General features: G+C 30.0%; 1 protein-coding gene and 1 long non-coding RNA gene across 4 annotated transcripts; one reads left to right on the top strand and one right to left on the bottom strand.

Annotated features, from left to right (window-relative positions):
• The first annotated feature begins 1,298 nt into the window (after positions 1–1,298).
• Positions 1,299–22,857, top strand: LOC136988221 (acanthoscurrin-2-like). Of its 3 annotated transcripts, none has more exons than XM_067286075.1 (4): positions 1,299–1,447; positions 1,519–1,864; positions 17,756–17,855; positions 22,251–22,857. In XM_067286075.1, exons 1-3 carry the CDS (start codon positions 1,436–1,438, stop codon positions 17,851–17,853), a joined length of 456 nt encoding a protein of 151 aa, XP_067142176.1. In that variant the 5' UTR covers positions 1,299–1,435; the 3' UTR covers positions 17,854–17,855; positions 22,251–22,857. The 3 variants fall into 3 exon arrangements, with proteins under 3 accessions (XP_067142176.1, XP_067142175.1, XP_067142174.1); XM_067286074.1 differs by having other exon boundaries at positions 1,519–1,873; XM_067286073.1 differs by lacking the exons at positions 17,756–17,855; positions 22,251–22,857 and adding an exon at positions 1,910–2,418.
• LOC136988222 (uncharacterized) lies at positions 6,960–11,978 on the bottom strand. Its single transcript, XR_010882731.1, has 3 exons — positions 11,855–11,978; positions 11,501–11,761; positions 6,960–7,224 (listed from the first exon to the last, which is right to left on the bottom strand). It is a non-coding gene; the product is annotated as an uncharacterized lncRNA (long non-coding RNA).
• Positions 22,858–23,798: the final 941 nt, after the last annotated feature.

Here is a 23,798-nt window from a genome sequence, read left to right as displayed (position 1 = left end):
AAATGATTGGCACTACTTTATTGTCAAAGGAAAAGTATAATGTACAGGGGCAAGCCACAACTAATTAGAGGTGGAGAGCATATATTTTAATTTAAATAAGTTAAAAATATGATTAAAATTGTAGGCATGCATTGTGACGATGTCACAATAAATAATTGCTCGTTTCTAATTAGCTTTGCCTATTTAGATTGAATAAATGAATCCATCAAAATTAATAATTTCGTATATTTAATATTTTTTAATCTAATAAACGTTCTCGCAATAGATGCTCAAGTTATTTAATTTATACTGAAATTTTTTCCTACAGTCTAAAATTCATAAAATAGCTGCATGGTAAAGATGATAGTTAATTATTCAGATGAATACCTGAAATTTTGTTTATTATCAATAAAAATTTGGTTTATACCATTGATAAAAAGAATGAACAAAACAAGTCTTAATTTTTCTATAGAATTTCTTAACATACAAACAATGACAACTACATCATTCAAGAAAAATACGAAACTATTAAATATTATTACTTGATTTATAAGCAAATAAAAAAGCCAAATTTCTCCATTTTTTGTCAAAAGAAGTATCCTGCAAATGGCATCAAATTAAACTAATCGTTATAATAAATTATTTAAGGAATTGAGTTCAGATAAGCAACATAATACCTCTAAGACATAAAAATTTTTGAGATTATATAAAAAAATAAATCAATAACATTGAAGAGTTTGTATTATAAGCTATTTGTTAATTATATTTAATGTAATGAACATTACATAAAATTCATCAATATAATTAAAATATATAAATAATATTGAATAGCTCAAAGTGCTCAATATTTCAATAATTTTAAAGCTTTATTTTCATTCATCAATGAGGAAAATCCAAGATTTATTAATTATAAAAGGCAGTCAAGAGTAAATTGTCTTGTAGATCTTATAAAAAATAAATGTTTTTTGAAACATTTATTTAAATGATTATTAATATAATCTGCAAGAAAAATCAGAAAATTTAATAAAAATTAAATAAAGTAATATTTAAATAAGTTATAATAATTGTTGTTGTATCTTTCATTCTTAATTATATTTAGAGCCTTTTTATTTTAGTATCTTCGTAGTAATTAAAATAATTTTTTTATAAATTGTCAAAAGTTTTATAATAATAAAATTAGGGAAATTTCAAGGAATTTCTTTAAAAATATAAACCCGTTTAATCATTTTGTAATTTCATCAAAAATATTTCCCCTCGCGAATTTATAACTATAAATAATATGACTTTTCCTGTACTTTCTCTTCTTGGATGGTTTCCAGTAGGTCAAAGGAGCAACTTCTGAATTTCCCAGAAGAAATTATTACTTTGGTAAATTAAATAACCTTGAAAATCGTCATATATATACATACACGAGTGTGAAAGGATGAAACTATATTAATATTGAATTAACGTCGTCATGAAGTGCTTGGTAAATATGTCTCTAATGTAATTTAATGTAGTTTTTAAATATTTATTTACAAAAGTTTCATGTTTTTGCAGATCTTGGCCATTTTGTTAATTGTAATTCTTGCAAATGTTAATGCTATCAAATTTCCTGGTATCAGCACCTATCATGGATACGGAGGAGGTTTAGGAGGAGGAGGTGGAGGTTATGGAGGAGGAGGGTATGGGGGATACGGAGGATATGGAGGATACGGAGGACATAGTGGATATGGAGGTGGAGGACATAGTGGATATGGAGGTGGTGGCAAAGTAATTAAAATTTTCGTTAGTGGTGGAAAAGGTGGAGGGCTTGGAGGCGGATATGGAGGATCCGGTGGCGGACGTGGAGGATACGGAGGTGGATATGGAGGATTCGGTGGCGGACAAGGTGGATACGGAGGTGGTTATGGAGGTGGAAAAGGTGGAGGATTTGGAGGTGGATACGGAGGCTTCAGTGGTGGATACGGAGGCTTCGGTGGTGGATACGGAGGATTAGGAGGTGGTTTCGGTGGATTCGGAGGTTTCGGAAAACATGGAGGCTTTTATAAACATAAGGGTTAAAAGTTAATAAAGTAGTTTTAATCTTTAACTCATGGTTTAAACCGCTTCTTTATGATACTACATATATTAATTTTTATTTAAATTTATAATGAAATAATAAGAAAATCGAATTTTTTTGACACATTTCGTTTGTGCTTCGAGGACATTAATTTCAAATATTTTTTCTGAAACAATTTACAGTAATGTTTTCTTAATATTTTCTATAACTGTATTTAAATTATTTTAATAATAATTTTTGGAATACTTTATATTTTGTCTGACTTTATAAATTTTGTTATATATTAGTTCGTATTTATAAAAAAATTTTTATTTCGGTAGTTTTAGATATATTATTTAAATATTAATACACTATACATTAAAACATGTTTAATAAAGTCAATTTTTGTTTCTTATAAACGATGTGTTTGATTATTGGAAAAAAACTAATTTCTTAAATGACAAATCTGTAAATACATACTCAGTAGAATTTTCGATAAAGACCATCTCTCAACAACTGTTACCTGTAAACAAGGGCTATATTTCCAGGAACTTTTTTGTTATTTTTGAACAAAAATTTATACAAAATAAACTAACAATGACAATTTTTTATATTTCCGCCAGTGGCCCTTGTTTATAGGTTTGGTTGCATTAATATATCATAATGATACATATATACAGGTGTATAATTCTGATTTCAATATAGTCCATGAATAAAATATAATTATTAAATTTTTAATTTTAAAATAAATCAATGGAGGAGAAACAAAATATAAAATAAAACGTTTGATTTTCATTTTACTTTCCCGGCTGGCTTATTTTACTTATTAAATTGGCCGAGCCTATACATAACAGAGGGAAAGTATGGTGATCTGTCAAAAATGCTCCCCCCCAAGATTTTTACATTTTTGGATTCAGAGGACCTTGAAATGTCTAGAAATGAAAAAAAAATCGGAGGTTTTCTTTATGAATAGATGTTAGTGTGTATGGGAAAGCACGATTTGTTCACTTTTTTTGAAGCTTAATAACTCCTGTGCTTTTTATCGAAATTTTCTGAAATTTTGCAGGGAGGTTTACGTATAACAGGCGATTGATGCTATTAAATTTTGATGGTTATAGGTTGAGGAGGTGCGGAGATAAACGGGGTCGTATCACATCTCTGATTTAATGACGATTTTACTCGATATTAGCATTTACAATTTTTTTTTTATAAAATCCATTCTTACCCTCAAAATTAAGTTTTTTTTGTCATTTTATAATAATAAAAAATATAAAAGTTTTTTTAAATAAAATATCGTAACAGATGGCGCAACAAAAATTTTAAATGTTGCCGGGAAAATTAAGCAACTCGTTGCTGAATTTTTTAATATTTGCTTCAATATTTCATTCGTTTTTAAAAATATGTTTAATTTAGGAATTGTTTGTTAGTTGAAGTAATTTACAAAACATTTACATTAAAAGCAAATTAAGAAAATCTTATCTAATGAAAATAATAGAAAACATTTTTCAAATTAATATTTTAGAGAAAATAAATTAAATTGAATTTTTATTAAATTGGCCGAGGCAATTAAGAAGCCATCTTATCTCTATGTTGGATCCGGGATTGAATCTAGGCAATCAAAAAATTTCAAGAATGTTTTCATAAGCAACCTGTCCTAGATATGCCAATCTCAGTTCCTAACCACCAATAGCTAAGTGGATAAAACCACTGAACACTAGTCGCGGGTTCGCTCTTCACCAACGGGCCAAGTATGTTGGGCTTTCTGGATTTCTACAACATCTAAACAGGAACCAGTTTTTTATAGGAAGTTTAGTTGGGAAGCAGTTCCCCTTTGGCAGATCTTCCATGTTTTGCGTTGCAGAATCCCATTAAATCAATCCAAACCAAACTCTCACCACCCGGCTACCCTTATTGTGAGCCTGGTCGAAACCACGACGAGCATAAAAAAAAAAAAAAAAAAAAAAAAAAATTGGCTCACTTAGTTTCGAAAGGACGGAAAGACTGATATTCAGATAGACACATACACAGATTCATTTTATTTTAAAATATTATATCATATTATTTCAGGTATAATAGAAGAATAATGGTGTAAGTTTGAGTGAAATGGATTGGATGAAAATAATAGAAAACATTTTTCAAATTAATATTTTAGAGAAAATAAATTAAATTGAATTTTTATTAAATTGGCCGCTTTTTTAAAATATGACGCTAAGCTTTTAGCATCATGTTTTAAAAAGTTTTTATTTTTGTGTTTTGTTCCTACCTGCCACTACTATGTTGAACTTTCAAGAAATTAAGAAAGTACTTGGCGAAACTCACTTGGATTCCGTTGAAAAAAATGTTTGTCTGTGCACAGCGGCGCCCGCAGACTACGAAAAAGAGGGAACAAGCTATTAAAAAAGGGCATCGTACATTAAGCAAGAAGCACTCGGGGATAACTTGACCTTGAACAAAAAATAGGGTTCTGGTTAACATACGACGAAGTTGTATGGGTCAATGAACAAATATCTTTCATTACTTTCGTTTATATTTGCAGAGTAGGCTAGAAGTCATGAATTTTCTGTTGTTTAAGGCGTTCTCGAAGATTAGGAAAGGGGCAACGAGACGAAAAGGGGGCAAGTGCCCAAGTGTCTCAATGTACGGGCGCCCGTCTATGCGTGAGATACGATAACACGTGAATACTTTGTAAATTGTTATCAGCACAAGCAATAAACTGAAATATTATCCTTATGACTACAAATAAAAATACAAATCTGTTATTAAGCAAAAGCAGAGGAATTTTTGACTATGTAGTGTTGTAGTAAGCCCAATTTGGCAGTAGTCAACAACTAAAAATTCCCGTTTGCTTTGCGTATCGGGTGATTTAGATCACTTTAGATGAGGTGAAATGAATAATTATGAAAAGTTATCCACAGAAGCTGTATGAACAGCAATGACCATCTGTTATCATGATCTTTTCATTTTAACATGTCAGTATATACTGTAAATCCATTAAAACAGGTTTTTTTTTTTTTTTAATTCACGAATAGAGCTAGTCGAATATTTTAGCTTTAGACTATTACAACTGGTCTCAAATTATACCATTATAGGCAAGACCTAACTCACAATGAGAGCTGGCCAGGGAATCAGCAGGGGTAACTGGGACCTAAGTTTATTGGGAGTGATGGTATTTATTATGATATGGAGTGAGGTTATGGTATATAATTATGGCATTTAAATCACTGGTTGTGATACTTTTTACAATGCAGTTAATTTAATTTTCTCTGTTATCGTTTTGTGTTTTTACTGAAACTGAACCGTTTTACCCTCACTTATTATACAGGGTTTTAGTGTCAAAAGTCACTTTAAAAATTATATTTTATAATATAAAAGTCACATCTTATAATAAGGAAAATTTTTTCTCTTAATAACATCAAATAATATTTGAATAAATACTATTTAAATCTTATTCATTGGTTTTTTTCCCTGTTTTCGGTTGATAAAACAATGGCATAATTATTTCCGTTCTTATTATTATTTTGAAATTAAAACGATATCTTTCAAAATTCAGAGAATTGTTAACTCACTTCGAGATATGTAGTAGTTTGTTTTAACAATTTATTCGTTTTTACTTTAGACTATAATTATTTTCGATATACAATAAACGTTCATTAAACCGTTACCCCGACAGTGTAATACGGTGAACTATACTTAGGGTACATTGTATCGTGTTGAACGAACATTACTTCGTCAGAGCTGGAAAACGTGTTTTCTGTTCAGTAACGTGCGTGACTGACGCATTTTCTTTTCCATAAGGCCAATGCGAAGATCTGGAAACAAGTTTCTCATATTCAGAGCATGTATATCTTTTATGAATCATATTTACATAATACATGTTCGGAGAAATAAATATTACATGCAAACAGTTCATTGTGGGTATTGATTTTATGCAATGACGTATTTATTGATGTTTTTCTCAGACTTTCTAATCAATCTTAACTTAACATAGCATAGTCATGCACTATAGCATCTTCAGAGTGATTAAAGTGCGTGCGTAAACAAGTCGGAAGCATACAACAGTATGTGTTGGTACAAAATGTACAGCAATGCCCTTCAGAACCATACAAATTAACGAATTTTGCGAAAATACCAAAACGTCCAGTAATTCGACATCTACGAGACAGAGTGTGTCGAATTAACGAACTTCTACTGTGAATGATTTGAACTAAACTACAAGTAAAACTTTTATCTAAAGAATCGCGCTAAAATAAATCAAAGTATGGGTTGGTAAAATTTTAACCTCAAATTTCAAAGTAACCTTTGAAATCTGAGGTTAAAATTCACGAATAAGTTATAGGCTTGTACATAGAAGCCCAGGATTATTTTGACGAAATTTCATTAATGAAAATTTAGACCATACAAAACAAATTTTCAGTCCTTTTGCCTATTAATATTCTTTTATTCATCAATGAAAGTTATAGGCTATTTGCTTATAATTAGATTTACTCTCTTAACAAATGATCCAACGTTCTGTTTCGAGAGCTTTTATAGAGCTCAATGCAAGTTTGAACATTATATCTTTATTTAATTTTCACGAGATAAATTGAAATAAATTTTAGAAAATAAACACACTAATAAATCTGTAATTAATTAATAACTGAAAAATATTTACAAGTTTTTAAAAAAAACTGTGAATATTTTAAATAAATTTTTGAAGTCAGAATGCCTTTTTAATGAAATTTTATGCATTTTTGAATGAATTTAGAATGCATTACAAATACATTTTTATTATTTTTCGTTGAATTTAAAATCATTTTACACATTTGGACACAAAAAGTGACCTAATTTTAGACCGTTAAGTTAAGCATTTTTCTTTTTTTAATTAAAAGTACATTTAGAGATAATGTACTTATAAATTTCACATTTACTTACACGTATTTCTCGATATTTTTTCTGTACAAAAAATGTGAGAACATGAAAATTGGAAATAATTATCAAATTTATTAAATTAAAAGAGTACGAAAAAATTACATCATTACACATAAACTTTTGTGTATATTATACATATTCGCTGTACCTCAGAATAATATAAAGTAACGATTTATGTATTAAAAGCTAAATGCAATGGTTGAAAATATAGCCTATCACCCTTTAACGTCAAAAAATTGAAAAGTATGCAAATAGTAAATCGTTCTCCTTATTTTCCAAAATCTTTGAAAATTGTTCATGTCGTTTCAATCATAGTTCTGAAAACAAAAGCAGCAATATATATTCTTAACTCATTGAATAGTGACAATTCCATTAGTTTATTCTAATTATTTTAAATATAAATCATTACTTTCATAAATTAGAATTTAAGAAATTTCTCTGTGCATGCAATACTTACTTGATTTTTCATTTTATGGTATGATCTCTCGTACTATCGTTATTTAATGTGCTATAATTAGTATCACTATATAAAACGATTTATTTATATTATGATTTACAAGTCACGTGTGATGTTAATCAGATTTGTTACATATAAAACAGAAAACCTCCCGATAGAAGACTAATGAAAAAAAACATTAAAACGTCATCCCGGAAACTTAAGCATTCAAACGATGCTAATATAACTTGAACGAATCCCGTATGTGCGTGATGAGAATAATAAAATGGAATTTCAAGCCGTCTAAACAATTTATTCTATTTTATATTTAAAATAAGAAACATTTCAAATTGTCCCCAGTTATTTTTGCCATGGAATGTCAATCTGAGAACCAAAACCAAACATTCGTTTATTGAGGCAGAAGAAGGAATCCTGGGTGCTGTATTTAAAGAAAACTTATAGAACACCTGAAAATTCTTTTAACACTTGTACAGATAAGTTTTAATGACAAAAATCTAATACGCTGAATCTAAATAACATTATTGAAAGTTTAATTTGTTGGTTTGTAAGTCACATTAGTTTTGAAAGACAACTACAAAAATTATTGTTAGCGTCAGACATCACATGATGTTCTTCTGCTGTTTCTTAAGCATGTGATACACTTTCAAAAATATTTCGTTGTACAGTACATCTCTTGATACTGTGCTGGAAAAAATTATTCTAAACTGTGGGATGTCTAATTGTAGCCAAAGTGAACCATTTTGTTTTAACATTTGTGAAATTCATGGTAGAAAAATGTTTATTTATACTTTCTAAACCAGGCTTTAATGAGTGGTTCACACACTTTCTTTTCTTTTGTAAGTGCAATAACTTCCAACTGTTTTTTAACCGCTAACATTTGTCGGTAAAGATATGTCTAAATTACAATCACCTTTTAGTATAGTTACAGCAGTTGCAATAGATTCTATGATTGTAATGTATTCAGACAAAAACTCAGTATCAGCTGTAGTAAACGATGAAAGGTCGAGCTTCTTACATAGCTCAACTAGTTTCGCTTCCTGAGAAAAAAAGAATTTTGATTGAGGTGTAGTAGGACTTCCAACGCGTTTCACAATGCACAATGAACTTTTTATACATACTTTCAATTTCATCGTTAGCTTTTGTTTCAGCTCACTAAAAATTAGTGAGCTGAAACGAAAGCTAACGATGAAACAATGCTGAAGCTTTCTTAAATGCACATTTGTGTCTCATGTTGTAATTTGATGTCAAACATCAAATTACAACATGAGACACAAATGTGACAAACACATAGAAACCAAATAACAGAAAAATTTTGCCTTAGCTGACATCCAAATTAATATGCTTCGATAACGTATAGATATATTTTATTAAGCATAATCCAGAAAGATGCCAGTTCGAAGAAGATGCCACTATCGCTCATCAACCTAAAGGTGAGCAACTCATTATTGCTGTCTACACGTGTAACATAAAACATATTTTTCTTGTAGCTTATCGTCATTTATCTGAGGAAACTGTGAATTTATGCTTATTGTTGCTGGTGAGTAGATATATTATATTTCTCTTCTTGATAGTAAACACTGTTGGTCCTATATTTAATGTAAGCCTATACGTTTCACATATTATTGGGACCTATGTGGCTTCGATAACAAAGGATAGGTAGGGTCGTGCCTCAGTTTGAGAAATAAATTGTGGTGGCATGTTTTACCGACGGTTGGAATAAGATGCCACATTGTATTCGGTCAAATGTGATTGAATTGAAATAAATTGAAATCCAATCACATTTGACTGCATCGTATGTAAAAAATAGTTTCATGAAGTTGTGGACCAAGTGGGGATTATTGTAGAAAGCTCATGTAAGGAGAGGAGAGGAAAGAGACAGAGGAGGGACATTTATGTTCTGTTTACGTGTTTTCTGAAGTTTATGAAAAATATAATAAATGTAATGCTAAACGGTTTAATAAAGCGCTTTAAAATATGTTTAAAATAATTGTCATAAAGTTTGTGGGTCTGGAATTAATTAATGTGCTACATGTAAACTAGCGTTTCTCAAAGTGGGCAATAATGCCTCCTTGTGGGCGGTGAGTAAATCTAGGGGGCGCTGGAGGCAGGGTACTGAACGGTGACCAAAGGCAAAAGTTGGGGTCACTGACAACCGTTCCCTTTTCTCTGTTAAATGGATAAGAGGAAACATTGCGTTTAATGGTTTCCAGATGTTGAGAACAATGTATGGTAAGGGCACAAAGTATGAGATTCATAGAAAAGTTTACCTAAGAATATTTCCAATCCTTTGTCACACAAGAGAAAATGGGCTAGGGGGCGTTGGATATAACTTTATAGAACAAAGGGGGCAGTGGATCGAAAAAGTTTAGGAATCACTGATGTAAACTATAAAAATATCCTTTATTGTTGACTACTTTATATTCTATACAAATAGCATCTTACCCGCCTGTCCAGGAAAAATGCTACTTACGAAAGACAGGAAATTTTGGATGCTTACTACGTCACCAGTAAAAATCTGGTGTTTTCCAATGAAGCCCAGTTAAACAAATATCCCTCAATTTTCCTGTAAAATTTTCGAAGCTTAATGACGAGTAGTTTCCCGTTTATTACGAAATATTCCTTAACTATGGCATCTTCCCCAACTTACTTTATTTCCCCATTTAAATTAAACGTTATAAATGCAAATCTCAAGATGTGTTTTCTTGTATCTTATACTAATTTAGTATCATAAAATTCCAATAACACAGAAGATCTAATTCATATAAACATATGAGTTTTGGTAAAAAGTAATATTTTAAATTTATACTGGTTCATCTGAAAAAATCTTAATGATTATTCTATATCTAAGAACATTGGTACACACCCAATGGAAAAACTTTCATTGATTCTCTGTAAACAAATATTGAATGTTTTTCTATTCCGCCAAAAGTAGAAAACACATGCCAACAACATAACGTAAGTTTATATATGATTGCATTATGTATATATATACTGTACAGTACATAGGCTATATTGTAAAATTTATATTATCCAATTTGCCTGTTAATACAAAATCATCAAATAGTATGTGATTATAAATAAAAACATGAAATTTTATTGAAGATATGCACTGCAAATTGTAGAATTATCTAGAGGAACTCTTATATCTGACTTTATCTTGTATTTTCAAGTTTTTGAGATAAATTATCTTCGTTTATCTTTCAATTTTAGACGTTGTCCACAACTCTATATTGTGTCTTCGCTTTCTGTGTTTTGTAATGTCTAAGTTATATAATCATTACGAAAAGTTTATTTAACACGTGTATTGTTTTGAAATGTATGAGAAAATAATACCCTGCATGCACAGCTTAATTTTACGGTATACACCAAAAAGCATCACATAACAAAGTTCATCATCTTTTCTTTCTCCTCTCTACTCCTTGAGCACTTTAGTGACCCTTACAAAAGACCTTTCATAGGTTCGGCCAGGCTCTGTATAGGGCAGTCAGATGGAGAAGAACTGAATTCGGCGTATCCGGTCCAGATTCTCTATAAAGATTTGTAATGATCTGACTTGAATTATAAATTGATTTAGAGAACTAAAACCTATCTTTAATATCTATATTATAAATAATTTCTTCTCAAATCTAATAACGACTATGGTAACAATTTTAGCCAATGTTATTTAATATTTTCTTATAAATAAACCTCCAAACTTTTGCCAGACTAGTAAATATTCTGAAATTTTGGTTTATATAATAAGGATATACGAATGAAATTAATTGGAAGCTTCGAAAAATTTGCAATTATAAAGTTCTGTAATACATAATTAAAGTATATTAAATCTATATATTAAATTATATTTAAATGCGCCATTCATTCGTCTATAATTTTCATTAATAATAATCATCATTAATAATTTATTTTGCATAATGAGAAAATTTCATGCTATTTAAAGATAAAGTAAAATAGATATAGAAAATTTTAAGTTTAAAAAATAGAAATTATGAATAACGTAAACAAGTATTTTTGTTAAAACGTTGCAATTTTATATTTATACAATTAAATGTAATACCGTCGGCCATGTTTTATATTTATTTTTATTTTTACTTGAAATAGAAATTATCTTTAACTTTTTCATTTATAAAAAATATTACTTTTACTTATCCAGAGAATCCAGTGCCAAAACGGGTTATGGGTCTTGTATCATGTAATGTGTCGTTTTGAGCTTCATTTTCCTGTTTCTTATTGTCTTCTGCTTCCAGAATTACAAGGGTATCTCCCTTTTCTGCTGGTAAAACTTTTTCGTTTGTTGTATCATGTTTGCAAGCACTTCCATGCTTATTACCTTTTTTTGATGGAACATTTTCATCAGCCTTAACGACAGAAATAATAACTATCAAAATGAAAATCAAGACCTGAAAATAAAAAGAATATAAAATCAACTAAAAGTTTAAATTATTTTCAGTATATAGAGATATAAATATCCAATAGTTTAGAATATATCTTACCAAATTTTTCATGTTGAAGCCTTAGAGAAGCCGTAAGATTAAATACTTCTTAAATCTATGCTGTACAGCAATAAACCAGTATAGCAACATTAGTGACGAAATCGTCCTTCAATTCACCTGAAAGTATTCATTTTTCAAGGTCTAAGTGGATAAACAGGTTGATTTAAATGTGTTCTTCCAGGGAATTTTTGACCAGCTTTCTTTAATAGCAATAAATATATAAAATAATTTTGAATTTTTAAAAGTTCTCTGACATTTTATAGCATAATTTTACACCAGGAGAGAAATTATTAGCAAAATATGAATATTGCTACTAAAATTTAAAAATTTTATTTTTCAATTTAATATTGATTATAAATATTTAATAAATTTAAATTAAAGTAAAATTTTTTAATTTAAATTTATTATACAATTAATTGGTTAAAATTAATTAATATCAAAATTTATTTGAAATTATTCTAAACACAATAAAAATTAAAATCTTAAAAATTGTTGGTTTGTTTTACTTCTCGACTGTCTTTTATCAGAGACAAAGAACTAAGAAAACTCAGAACAGAACGAGCAATTATTTATTGTGACATCGTCACAATGCATGCCTGCAATTTATTTAATTTAAAATAAGCTCTCCACCTCTAATGTGGCTTGCCCCTGTACTTTTCCTTTAACAACAGAGTCGTGCCGGTCATCTATTAACTGCTTTCAGGGAAACAGTTTTGAATTGAAATAACACAACTTTCAGTTTGCATCGGAAGTTTTTATATAGTTAATCGGGGCCTCCTGCCCTAAGGTTTCCATATCTGGTCTCTTTTTTCATTTATCTAACTTCGTTCTCGAGATTAAGGAAAGACAGGTGGACGGACAGACGACAGTGGAGATTTATAGGTCAACAATTTTTTCAAATTGCAGCCCAAAAATATTATTTTTATTTTTCAAAGCAAGCTACGCATTTCAGGCGATTTTACAAAAAGTTATTTTTCACCGCTCTTCAGGCTTTGAAAAATAAAAAGAATATTTTTCTGTTCTGATAAAAGGCAATCGAGAAGTAAAACAAACCAACGACTTTTAAGGTTTTAGTTGTTATTACTTTTAAAGAATGTTTCTATCCCATTTTATATATTTAAAAAAAATTATTTTATGTTATTATTAAATTTCATTTGCAAAAATTTAATTTTATATAAAGAGTATTTTTTTTTATTTCGTTGAAATTAAATACAGTAGTCTATAAATGATATTTGTAGCATATCTATATAAATTTAATAGTCAACTTAATTATAGAAAATAAATCTTTTAATGATTGAGATATATTTTTGATTTACTTTAATATATTCGAGCTTTACTTTTAATATTTAGCAAGCCATTATATATCTGTTGCTATAATATGAAATAACTTTTAAAAAATCATTCGAAATATACATAAAAACACACAGATATATACATCAAGCCGTTGCTTAACGTCGTTTTGTTATAACGTTAATGAGAAAAATACAAGACCTACATTTATAGACATTTACGATTATTGCCGTTAAATTATTTTTTATAAACAGTAAAATTGATTCTACGAGATGGAAATTAAATGCTGGAGATTGAAAACACGATCCAATAATAATAACATTAGCCAAATTCTCTTAAGGCAATGTAGCCGAGCCAGTTAAAGTATTAGTCTCCAGATCACGGGGATCCCTAAGCCAGAATTTTCATGAATATATCCGCCCTCGTCTCTCATCGCCCGGTCGTTTCATTTTAGGCCATATCTGATGGTTATGATTAAAAATACTCTTTTGATACCCGCAGGTCAAAGAATTTTGATTAAAAAAATTTTTTTTGTTGAAATCTGATTATAATATGCATTCATTATACTTTTACCTTTCTTACAAATTACGAAAACGTATGTAAACATTAACAACACATAAGACATCATTTAATGTACAGTATTAATAAACTTGAGCCATTTGCATTCGCAATTTTTATTTTGTACAGCGCCCTCTACAGTTTGTTGAAATCGCCAATTGTTTGCTTTTCAACTACGTTGTGGTAGGAAATTATCTTTACAATATTCACTTGCAAACATTTATTCTTTTCTGCTCATCTTTACCCATCATAGGTGATGACGATTCAGCTTTACCTGTCATCACTACGATTGCCGTCACATACTGATTTCACAAATTGGGTAAATAATTATTTTGTTTTTATTAATCTTTTTTAAATGTACGTATAGATCATATTTATTTTTACGTTTAATATTTAGAATCGTAGAAATAAATATGACGGTTCTTTATTTAGAAGTTTGGTTATTTTTGTGACAAAATATGCTGTATAAAATTAATTCTTGTTTATATCATTTAGTCTATAGTAAAATTGGTTTCGTTATATGTAATTTCATTTAAATTCTCATTTTAGAAGAATCTATCGACGACGTTAAGTGAGGACTTTCTGTATATAAATGAATGTAACTTGTATTTATAATTTCTATATTGAATATATTTTGTGTGTGGAGAGAAACAATGTTACATCAGAATTTTGTGTTATTTCTTAAAAGTACTGTATGTCATATTTCAGATTAATATTGTTTTACTGATAATAATTGAATAAGATGAATTATATTACAGTCAGCATATTTCTTATGTATGCTTACAGATATAAAGAACTTCAAATTACGACATAAGTCAAAAGTTTCAGAAAATGCCTTAAACGTTGCCTCTCAGAAGGTATAATTGATAAGATATAGACGGTAAAATGTTAAAAAAATTTTCATTATAGATATTAAATTCTGAGTAAAGTTTGCAGTAGCGTAACTAGAATAGAATATTGGGGGACCCGAATTAGAACGTGCAAATCTACATTCATCCTTGTACCACTGTGGATGTAGCCATTGGCACCGTATATGAGGAGATAGTACTTAAATATTGTATATACCTAAGAATAAGTGCATTTGCCACATTTAAATTTTTTCTGTACTTTGATGTTCTCTGCATTTATTTATTTACAAAAGTGGAGGCTAATACCTGGGTTTCTCCATGGTTACGCTACAGAAAGTTTATGTATATTCTGTTTTCTTTTAATTCTTATTTCATAACCTAAAATCTGAGAATTTTTAGTTAATAAATCAATTCATTTTACCGTAAGAGTCCCTAAATGTTTAATTTAAAATTTTTATTAACAAAAATTTGAATATAAATGAATTAACTTTTAATTTACGCATTTATTTCGTTGTTAAAAATTGTTCATAAAACACAGCATTAATTTAACGTTCATTTTTAAAAAAAATTAAGTAGAAGTAATTACTTTTATTATGATTATTATTCACTAATAGTTCAACTTTGAATACAATACATGAAATGTTATAAGGATACTCTATTTTTGTAATTCCTCATACAATAATTATTTATTTTATTCATCATAAGTCGAAATTCAAATTGTATGAGATTGCAACATTATTACGAATTAATTATATCACTTGAAATGGCTGTGGGTCGATATTGTAGTTTACCCAGAACTAATTTTCTGTCCAGTTCGACCCTGGACTTGGGCCAACTCATATAAACCATTAACACAATCACGCTACAAATTTTAATAATCATTTAATAATATGTACATTATTTGTGAGTATAAATACGAAAAAATTTTCAATCTAAGGAAAAAAAAAAATTAAATTTGCAAGAATTTGGCTTGCTAAACACGTCGTAAAATGTAAAAAATTATGCGGGTAATTTTAATGGTGCCTGTCAATATAGATGAAGGGATTGGAAGTAATATACAGAGTCGCACTATTCTTGGGAGATCACAAGTCTCTTAATTCTATTACAACCCAAATCCCATATTTTATATAATGACTATCAGGCAACTTTCACGAATTTTAACATCGTAGAAATACCTAGTTAATAAAATCCTAGAGACGCTCATAAATTATAAAAGATTTATTGTAAACATTTTGGAAACGGAAATTTTTCATAGAGATGATTATGAATTTTGGCACGTATACGACACGCGTGAACAGGTAACAATACCTCTTAAATTACGCGAAAATAGATAAAAATACACTTGATCTAAGTGCGACACGTGTATTTTGTAATACATCATTCGTTTTATAATGCTGTTTTGCTGAATAAGTCAAAAGTAACTAACATTGACTAATCTGCGGTTTTATAAAATAATTTTTAAGTTAATAATAGAATTAATTCGTAATATTTTGAATCATATTTTCCCTCCGGCCAGTGGCAGAGGCGGTTAAGGTTACAGCTTATTCCTATCGGTCTGGGAGACACGGAATCGAATCTAGATAGTCGAAAAACTACATTTTAAGTCGATAAATATAGGGGTGTATTACAATTAGTTATATAATTATGCATGTTGTATTTATTTTATTAAACAATTTAATTGTAGGTAAACAGTATTACTGAAACAACAGAGTCTGCAACGTGAATGGGAGATGAGCTAATGCGATAAACAATTATTCTTGCAATAGGTGATTAAATATTTAAACAGCAATCTTTCTACAGTCTTAAATTTCACAAAATATCTGCTTAGCATAAATGATGGATAGGCAGGGCCGTCAAGAGGATAACGGCAATCTGGGGTAAAATACGTATTGGGGATCTTATAGCAAATTAAATTATTATATTAAAATTAAAGGAAATAAACAAAAAAATTATATAGTAACAACTACTTCCTCGGGAGCCCAGAGTAATTTGTTTCTTTTGTCTCCCTCTGACTTAACTGATTATTAAGATGAATGTCTGAAAATTTGTGCTCATTTTCAGTAAAAACATGATTTGTGTCATTGAATAAAGTAGGGCTTTAACTTTCTATAAAAATTCTAACGTGCAAGAAACAGAAACTGAATCCGTCAAGAAAAGATATGAAACCATCATTTTCATTAAAGCATTATTATCTGATTATGAGCGAATTAAAAAGCCAAAGTTTTTATTTTTGTCATAAAGAATTATTAAAGTCATTTAAATTTAACTTACTTTTAAAATATTTATAAAATTTTTCTTTTTTTGTGAATTTTGATTGTATTATAATTGTAATTATTTTTACGTTAATGCTATCAAGTTTTCGGGACATTACCACGAAGCAGTTATTACGAGTAGGGAGGAGATTGAGACGGTTGTGATGGAAGAAGATATAAAAGAAATAAAATCTGAGAGCTTATCAACATTTTATTTTTTAATAATAAAGTAATTATTAATGAGTTATGCAGAGAAAATCAGAAAATTTAATAAGTAAATAAAGTAATATTTTTTTTCATTTGTAATTAAATTAAAATCTTTGCAGTTTAGTATCTTTGTATTGATTAATATAGATTGTAGATAATTAAAAAAGATAATTTATAAATTGCTAAAGTTTTGTAATAATAAAAACAGGGAAATTTTATCGAATTTCTTACGAATAACCTCTTAATTTCTTTTTCTGGAATTTCTTAAAAATAACCGTACAATTTCATAAAAAATATTTTCCCTCGCGAATTTATTACAATAAATAATATGAATTTTCCTGCGTTTCCTCTTCTTGGATGGTTTCCAATAGGTCAAAGGGCAACTTCTGAATTTCCCAGAAGAAATTGTTGATTTGGTAAATTAAATAACCTTGAAAATTGTCTTATATAGACAAGTGTGAGAGGAAAAAACAGTATTAATATTGAATTAACGTCGTCATGAAGTGTTTGGTAAATATATGTCTCTAATGTAATTTAAGTTACATATTAAATAATCATTTACAAAAGTTTCGTTTTTTAGATCTTGGCCATTTTCTTAATTGTAATTATTTCACAAGTTAATGCTACCAAGCATTTTGGACATGGAGGTGGCAAAATAATTAAAATTTTCGTTGGCGGTGGAAAAGGTGGAGGATTCGGTGGAGGACATGGAGGATATGGAGGCGGATTCGGTGGCGGACATGGAGGATACGGAGGTGGATACGGAGGATTCGGAGGTGGCTTCGGTGGATTTGGATTTGGAGGTTTCGGAAAACATTGGGGATATCATAAATATAAAGATTAACAGTTAGTAAATTATTTTTGATCCTTAATTCATAGTTTAACCCGCTGCTTTATAATCTACAATAAGCTACACATAAATTATGTATACATCTGAAATGTTTTAATTATAATTTTCGGAAGATTTTATATTTTATCTGTTTTTATAAATTTCGCTATATATTGCTTTGTATTTATTTTACAAATTGTAAATATTTAGGTTATCTTGAATATATTATTTACATATAAGCATACGTGTATAATTCATAATGACCGAGCATTATTCATAATGCCCGACTAATCACTTTGTCCATGACATATATAATAGAATCCGCTCGTTGTAATCACAGATATTGTCATCAGTCGTCTAAAGTTATCAAAATTAGCATATCCTAAAACATAACTTAAAATACATTTACAAATAGTTGATTATTGTAATCAAAATTTCGGTTACATTTATCATCTTCCGGCCAGTAGTACGAAAAGATAGGCATTTTAAAGCTATCAGTCTGTAATGTAACTAGAACCGATATTAGGAGAATCCGAATTGGAACATGCAAACTTATATCACCGAGGAAATAGCTATCAGCACTGTAGATGAAGTGTAAACTCTTATATATACACAATATATAAAATTTAAATGTGACAAATGCACTTAGGCGTTTGTCACATTCAAACCTTCATCCCGTACTTATTTTTCTCTTCATTTATTTATTTACAAAGCAAGAAGGCGAGCCTTCTAAGTTATTTGATTACGATACTGCTACTAGCTTAAACTGTAGGCCATAAAACGCTCAATAGTTATTGGTTATTAGTTATCGTCTTACAAATGGAAAGTTTTATTTTTGAAAAAAAACTTGCTTTTTAAATGACAAATTGATATTTCTTAATTATAGGTTTGCTGTATTCTTACGCGTTTTAACTAAATAATCCTATATTTATAGGTATAGTATTTCGTTTAGCAAGTAAAATACCCGAAGGTTAAAACGTACAATTTATTCAATTCTTTATTCTGCTTATGTATTTCTGGTCGACGTAAACTCTCAACCCCTCTTCAGTGTTATATCTAGAATATTTTTCTTCATTACAATTTTTTAATACAAAAAAATTATAAATACTAAAACAACTTGATGACTACTTACAAGTTGTACGTTTTTATAAAGAAGCAGCCATAGTAGAGATTCAATTTCAAGTACAAGTGCATATCCGGTGTTTTATGCTATTTAACAATTATTTATTATTATTATGTTGGGTTAAGTTAGATATACTCGGTTAACACCGGTGGCTAAGTACTATGCCGGACCAAAGTCAAGGCATAGTAACCAAAACAGAAATTAAAGAAGTGTATCAGTGTGTGTGTCTGTATTCAGGAATTTTCTCACAATATGACATGTATTCAATATAGTGGCCTTCTGTAGAGTGATGTATGTGTTTCTTTTCAATTCTAATGTGCCCAGGCTTTTGTGTAGTGTGTGTGGTATGACACCTGTAGAGGAGAGAACAACAGGTACAATAAGCACCCTATCCATCCTCCACAGATGCCTTATTTCCTGGGCGAGTTCTGTGTACTTGCTAATTTTTTCAGTGCATGCGTTTTGTATATTGTGAGTGTTTGGAATAGATATGTCTATAATGTATGTGATTTTATTGTGTTTGTCAATGAGTGTGATGTCTGGTCTGTTGTGGTAAATTGTTTTATCTGTGATTATGGCTCTGTCGTAGTACATTTTGTGCGTGTTGTTTTCCAATACTGTCTGTGGGATGTATTTGTAGTATGGTTCGTGGATGTCTACTAATTTGTGTTTCTTTGCAAGCTCTTGGTGTATTATATTTGCTACTTGGTTATGTCTGTGTAGATAATCTGTCTGTGCCAAGAGCTTGCAACCAGAGGTGATGTGTTGTATAGTTTCTGGCATGATGTGACATTTTCTGCATGTGTCATTTGTGAGTATTGCATCTTTGAGTATGTGTTTTCTGTAGTTTTTAGTATTTATGACCTGATCCTGTATGGCAATCATGAATCCTTCCGTCTCCCCAAAGAGGCATCCCCGAGCTAACCAGCTGTTTGACGCAGTTTTGTCAACAAAATCCTGGGCCAGATCGTAAGGATGCCTGCCATGGAGTGCCTTTCGAGCCCACGATTGCTTAATGGTGTCTATGCTTTTTATATGTTGTGTTATGTCCATATGATGTGAGTGTAAGTTTAATGGTGTGTTATTCGAGTCTGCTAGAGTTACTGCTTTATGTAATTGTGATGTTTCTTGTTTTTTGTAGAAAAACTCTCGTAGTGACTGTATTTGTTTGTAGTGAAGGTTAACTATGTCAATCAGGCCACGTCCGCCATCTTTACGTGGAAGGGTTAATCTTTCTGTGGCAGATTTAGGATGATGTTGTTTATGCTTAGTAAGTGTTGTTCTTGTTTTCCTTTGGAGTTGCTCAAGATCAGTGTGAGTCCAATGTATAACTCCAAAAGAATATGTGAGTACTGGATGACATATGTGTTTATTGCTTTAACTGTGTGTTTTGCATTTAATTGTGTTCTGAGAATAGCATTTAACCTACTTTGGTATTCTTTAATTAATCTTTGCTTTATTTCTGTATGTTCTGTTAGTTTGGCCTGTTGGAATCCTAAATACTTATAGAACTCGCCCTCTTCCATGGATTCAATAACGTCTCCATTTCCAAGTGCAAAATCTTCTTTCTTCAGGATTCCTTTTTCTATGTGAACTGTTTTGCATTTATCTAGGCCAAATTCCATTTGTATGTCCTTGGTGTATGAATGTGTGATTTGTAGGAGTTGATGAAGTTGTTTTTGTGTGGATGCATAAAGTTTTATGTCATCCATGTACATGAGATGTGACAGTGTATACTGTGTTGTTTTTTCGTGTCTGATATTGTAACCATATTGCGTGTTGTTTAACATGTTGGATAATGGGTTCAGGGCTAAGCAGAACCAGAGAGGACTCAAGGAATCTCCTTGAAAAATTCCTCGCCTAATAAAAATTTGCTTTGTTTGTATGGAAGTGTTACTAACCCTGAGATGTAGTGTTGTTCTCCAGTGCTGCATAGTGTTTTGAAAGAATGCAATGAGTGATGGATGTATTTTGTACATGTGTAGGATATGTAGCAGCCAACTGTGTGGAACACTGTCGAATGCTTTTCTGTAGTCTATATATGCCATGTGTATGTTTCTGTGTTGTTTGTGTGCTTGCCGTAGAATGACTGAATCTATGAGTAACTGTTCTTTGCATCCCCTGTGATTTCTACGGCAACCTTTTTGTTGTTCCGTTAGAATGTCGTGTTCTTCAACATGTTTGTATATTTTGTTTGCGATACAGGAAGTCAATAATTTGTAGAGTGTTGGAAGACATGTAATTGGTCTGTATTGTGTGGGGTCTGTGGTATTGTTGTTTTTAGGTTTCATGTAGGTGATGCCCTGAGTAAGAAAATTTGGCATGTCTTGTGGATTGATGATGATGTGTGTTAGGTGTTTAGCTAGTTCCTGGTGCAGTGATGTAAACTTTTTGTACCAGAAATTGTGAATGTTGTCTACACCAGGTGTCTTCCAGTTGTGTGTTCTATTAACAGTGTATTGGATATCGTTATTATTATTATTATTATTATTATTATTATTATTAATTACATTCACAATTTATTAAAATATTAACAATATGTAACTCATATTTTAATTAATCGTGAATGTAATTACCGTATATCTCGGCGGATAAGACAATAGTTGAACCATAAAAAATAGCCCCGAAAATCCGGGGTCGTCTTATAGGACAGATACAAAAAAATTAGATTGAAATTTATATAAATTAAAACCATTATAAAAAAACAGACAAACCGTAATTATTTACTAGAAGAGAGTAGGGTATGTTTTTGTGAATAGTCATGGTCATTACCCGAATGCCCGAATTAGTGCGAATGTTTGCAAAAATCGCCAGATGCAAGAAAATAAAATTTGTTCATTCGAAAAATTACAAACAGGACATAATTCCATATACGCTATACAATATTATTATTCAGATAATGATTGTTGATCTAAACTAAATTCATAGGCCGTTGATAGTTTGGGGGTCGCCTTATAGGACAGATATATGCTAAAACTATAAAACTTCGACGAAAATTTATACATCGTCTTATCTGAAGGTCGTCTTATCCGCCGAGATATACGGTAATAATAATTTGAGAAAATCATTAAGGATATTTTTGCGCAGATGATCTAGTAAAACGACTCATTTTTTAGTTTGATGGGAAAAAGATAAAAAGGAAAAGATAATTGAGTTTAATCGAATAAAGAAATAATATAATGCGAGATTCAAGTTTTATTTTTTAGATGTTACACGAATTTTATACACATTCATTAACATTACAGCTCAGGGGTTTTTAATTGCTTTTTTTATATTTTTTTATTTTTAGAAAGAAGACTATAAACTAAATTCGACGACAAGTCTTGACGTCAATGTCATCATACTTCTTCACACGAGTAAACTTAAAGTATAAGAACTATTTCCATGCTGTTTCCAAATAACGAGGTTTTTCCCCTTAAAAAACTTCTCTTTTCTAGCCTAAGTTAATCTATGGTAATTTAAAGTTATTTTAATCAAATTACTGACATTAAGGTTTTACATTATTCTACAAATAATGATATATGTATGTCTATTTTTATCTGCATAAAATTCTTGTATTTGTATTTTGAATGTTTATAAATTTATTTTTTTATCTGAACTTTAATGTTATTAATTTTGTTAATAAATCGCTTTATAGTTTACTTCGACAACTGTATTGCTCTAGCTAATATCATGCTTTAAACCAAAGTTCCCAAACTGATCGCTAATGTCTATGATGAATCAATTGATTTTTTTGTTTACTGCCAATAAAATTACTATTGGCTGGTGGTCAAATTTATTTTTATTATACTTAAGAATGTTATAATTATGACGGTTATATATTTTAAATGTTATCAATGCTTACAATTTTTGAATTTTAATTTAAGTTAATAAAAAAAAACATTGTTAAATTGTTATTTGAGTTTTTATTTCATTCTATTTGTAATTCATTTTATTTCACATCAGTGTGTAAGGAAATCGGCAAATTAAATCTATGAGATGGGTGGAAAGTAACTGGGCATTAAAAATTGCTATAATTTTATAATAATAATAAAATTTTTATGTGTACGTCAATCAACGGAATTTTATAATTATTATATTGATGATGTGGACAGTAACCGAGGCCACACACACAGTGGCAAAATGATGGCCGACCGCTTGTCTGTTCAGGAGCTGCTGCAAGCTGAGGTGTAAAAATCAGTGATGTTGTACAGAAATAGTGTCGTGCGGTGAAGGAACGTCATGCTATCATTTGTTTGGAAACAATCAGGAATTGTCATTCGAAATTAAAATGACCAGAAGTTTAGTTGCAGACGCACAAAGAAGTGGTCGTTTATCTACATCACAATCTAAGGAAAACATCGTTGATGGTTATATATTGGCGCCGGTGAATATATTGAATTTTATAGTATGCATCCATATATCCATTTAATAATGTACACGTCAAATAATTTTAATCATAATTGCTCTGGAAAAATAGAAATTATGGTAATTTCTCAATGTCTAGTTATTTTCCACCACCTGTAGTTTTAAAGAGTGGTAAAAATTAATCGGGGTAGCAAGTGCATTATCCCGATTAATGTATGATCTCCCGAGTTCATATTTAGGTATTAAGCATTTGAAGAAAACACGGAAAACTCCACATTGCGAGCTCGTTAGTCGTGTGAAAATCCGTGAACTACCAGCATTCAGTGGTTTTATCCACTCAGAATAGGGATCGACATGTGAAAAAGATTGAGAACTCTTGTTCTAAATAAACATTTTATACATTTACAAATTCATTCTAGTCGCTTTTACTTTTTTTTTACTCTTTCTACCTTAACTTGTGAATAATAAAAGAGCGTTTATTCCCACTATT

Source organism: Centruroides vittatus, unplaced genomic scaffold (genome assembly GCF_030686945.1).
Source record: "Centruroides vittatus isolate TY-2023 unplaced genomic scaffold, ASM3068694v2 scaffold_324, whole genome shotgun sequence".
NCBI classification, from domain to species: domain Eukaryota; kingdom Metazoa; phylum Arthropoda; class Arachnida; order Scorpiones; family Buthidae; genus Centruroides; species Centruroides vittatus.
The sequence above is the reverse complement of the archived record's forward strand: the minus strand, read 5'-3'. Positions and strand labels throughout refer to the sequence as shown.

Coding starts and splice junctions, on each gene's coding strand:
- LOC136988221 (XM_067286073.1), top strand. Junction 1,865..1,909: donor ACAAGGTGGATACGGAGGTG/GTTATGGAGGTG, acceptor GTGGATACGGAG/GCTTCAGTGGTGGATACGGA.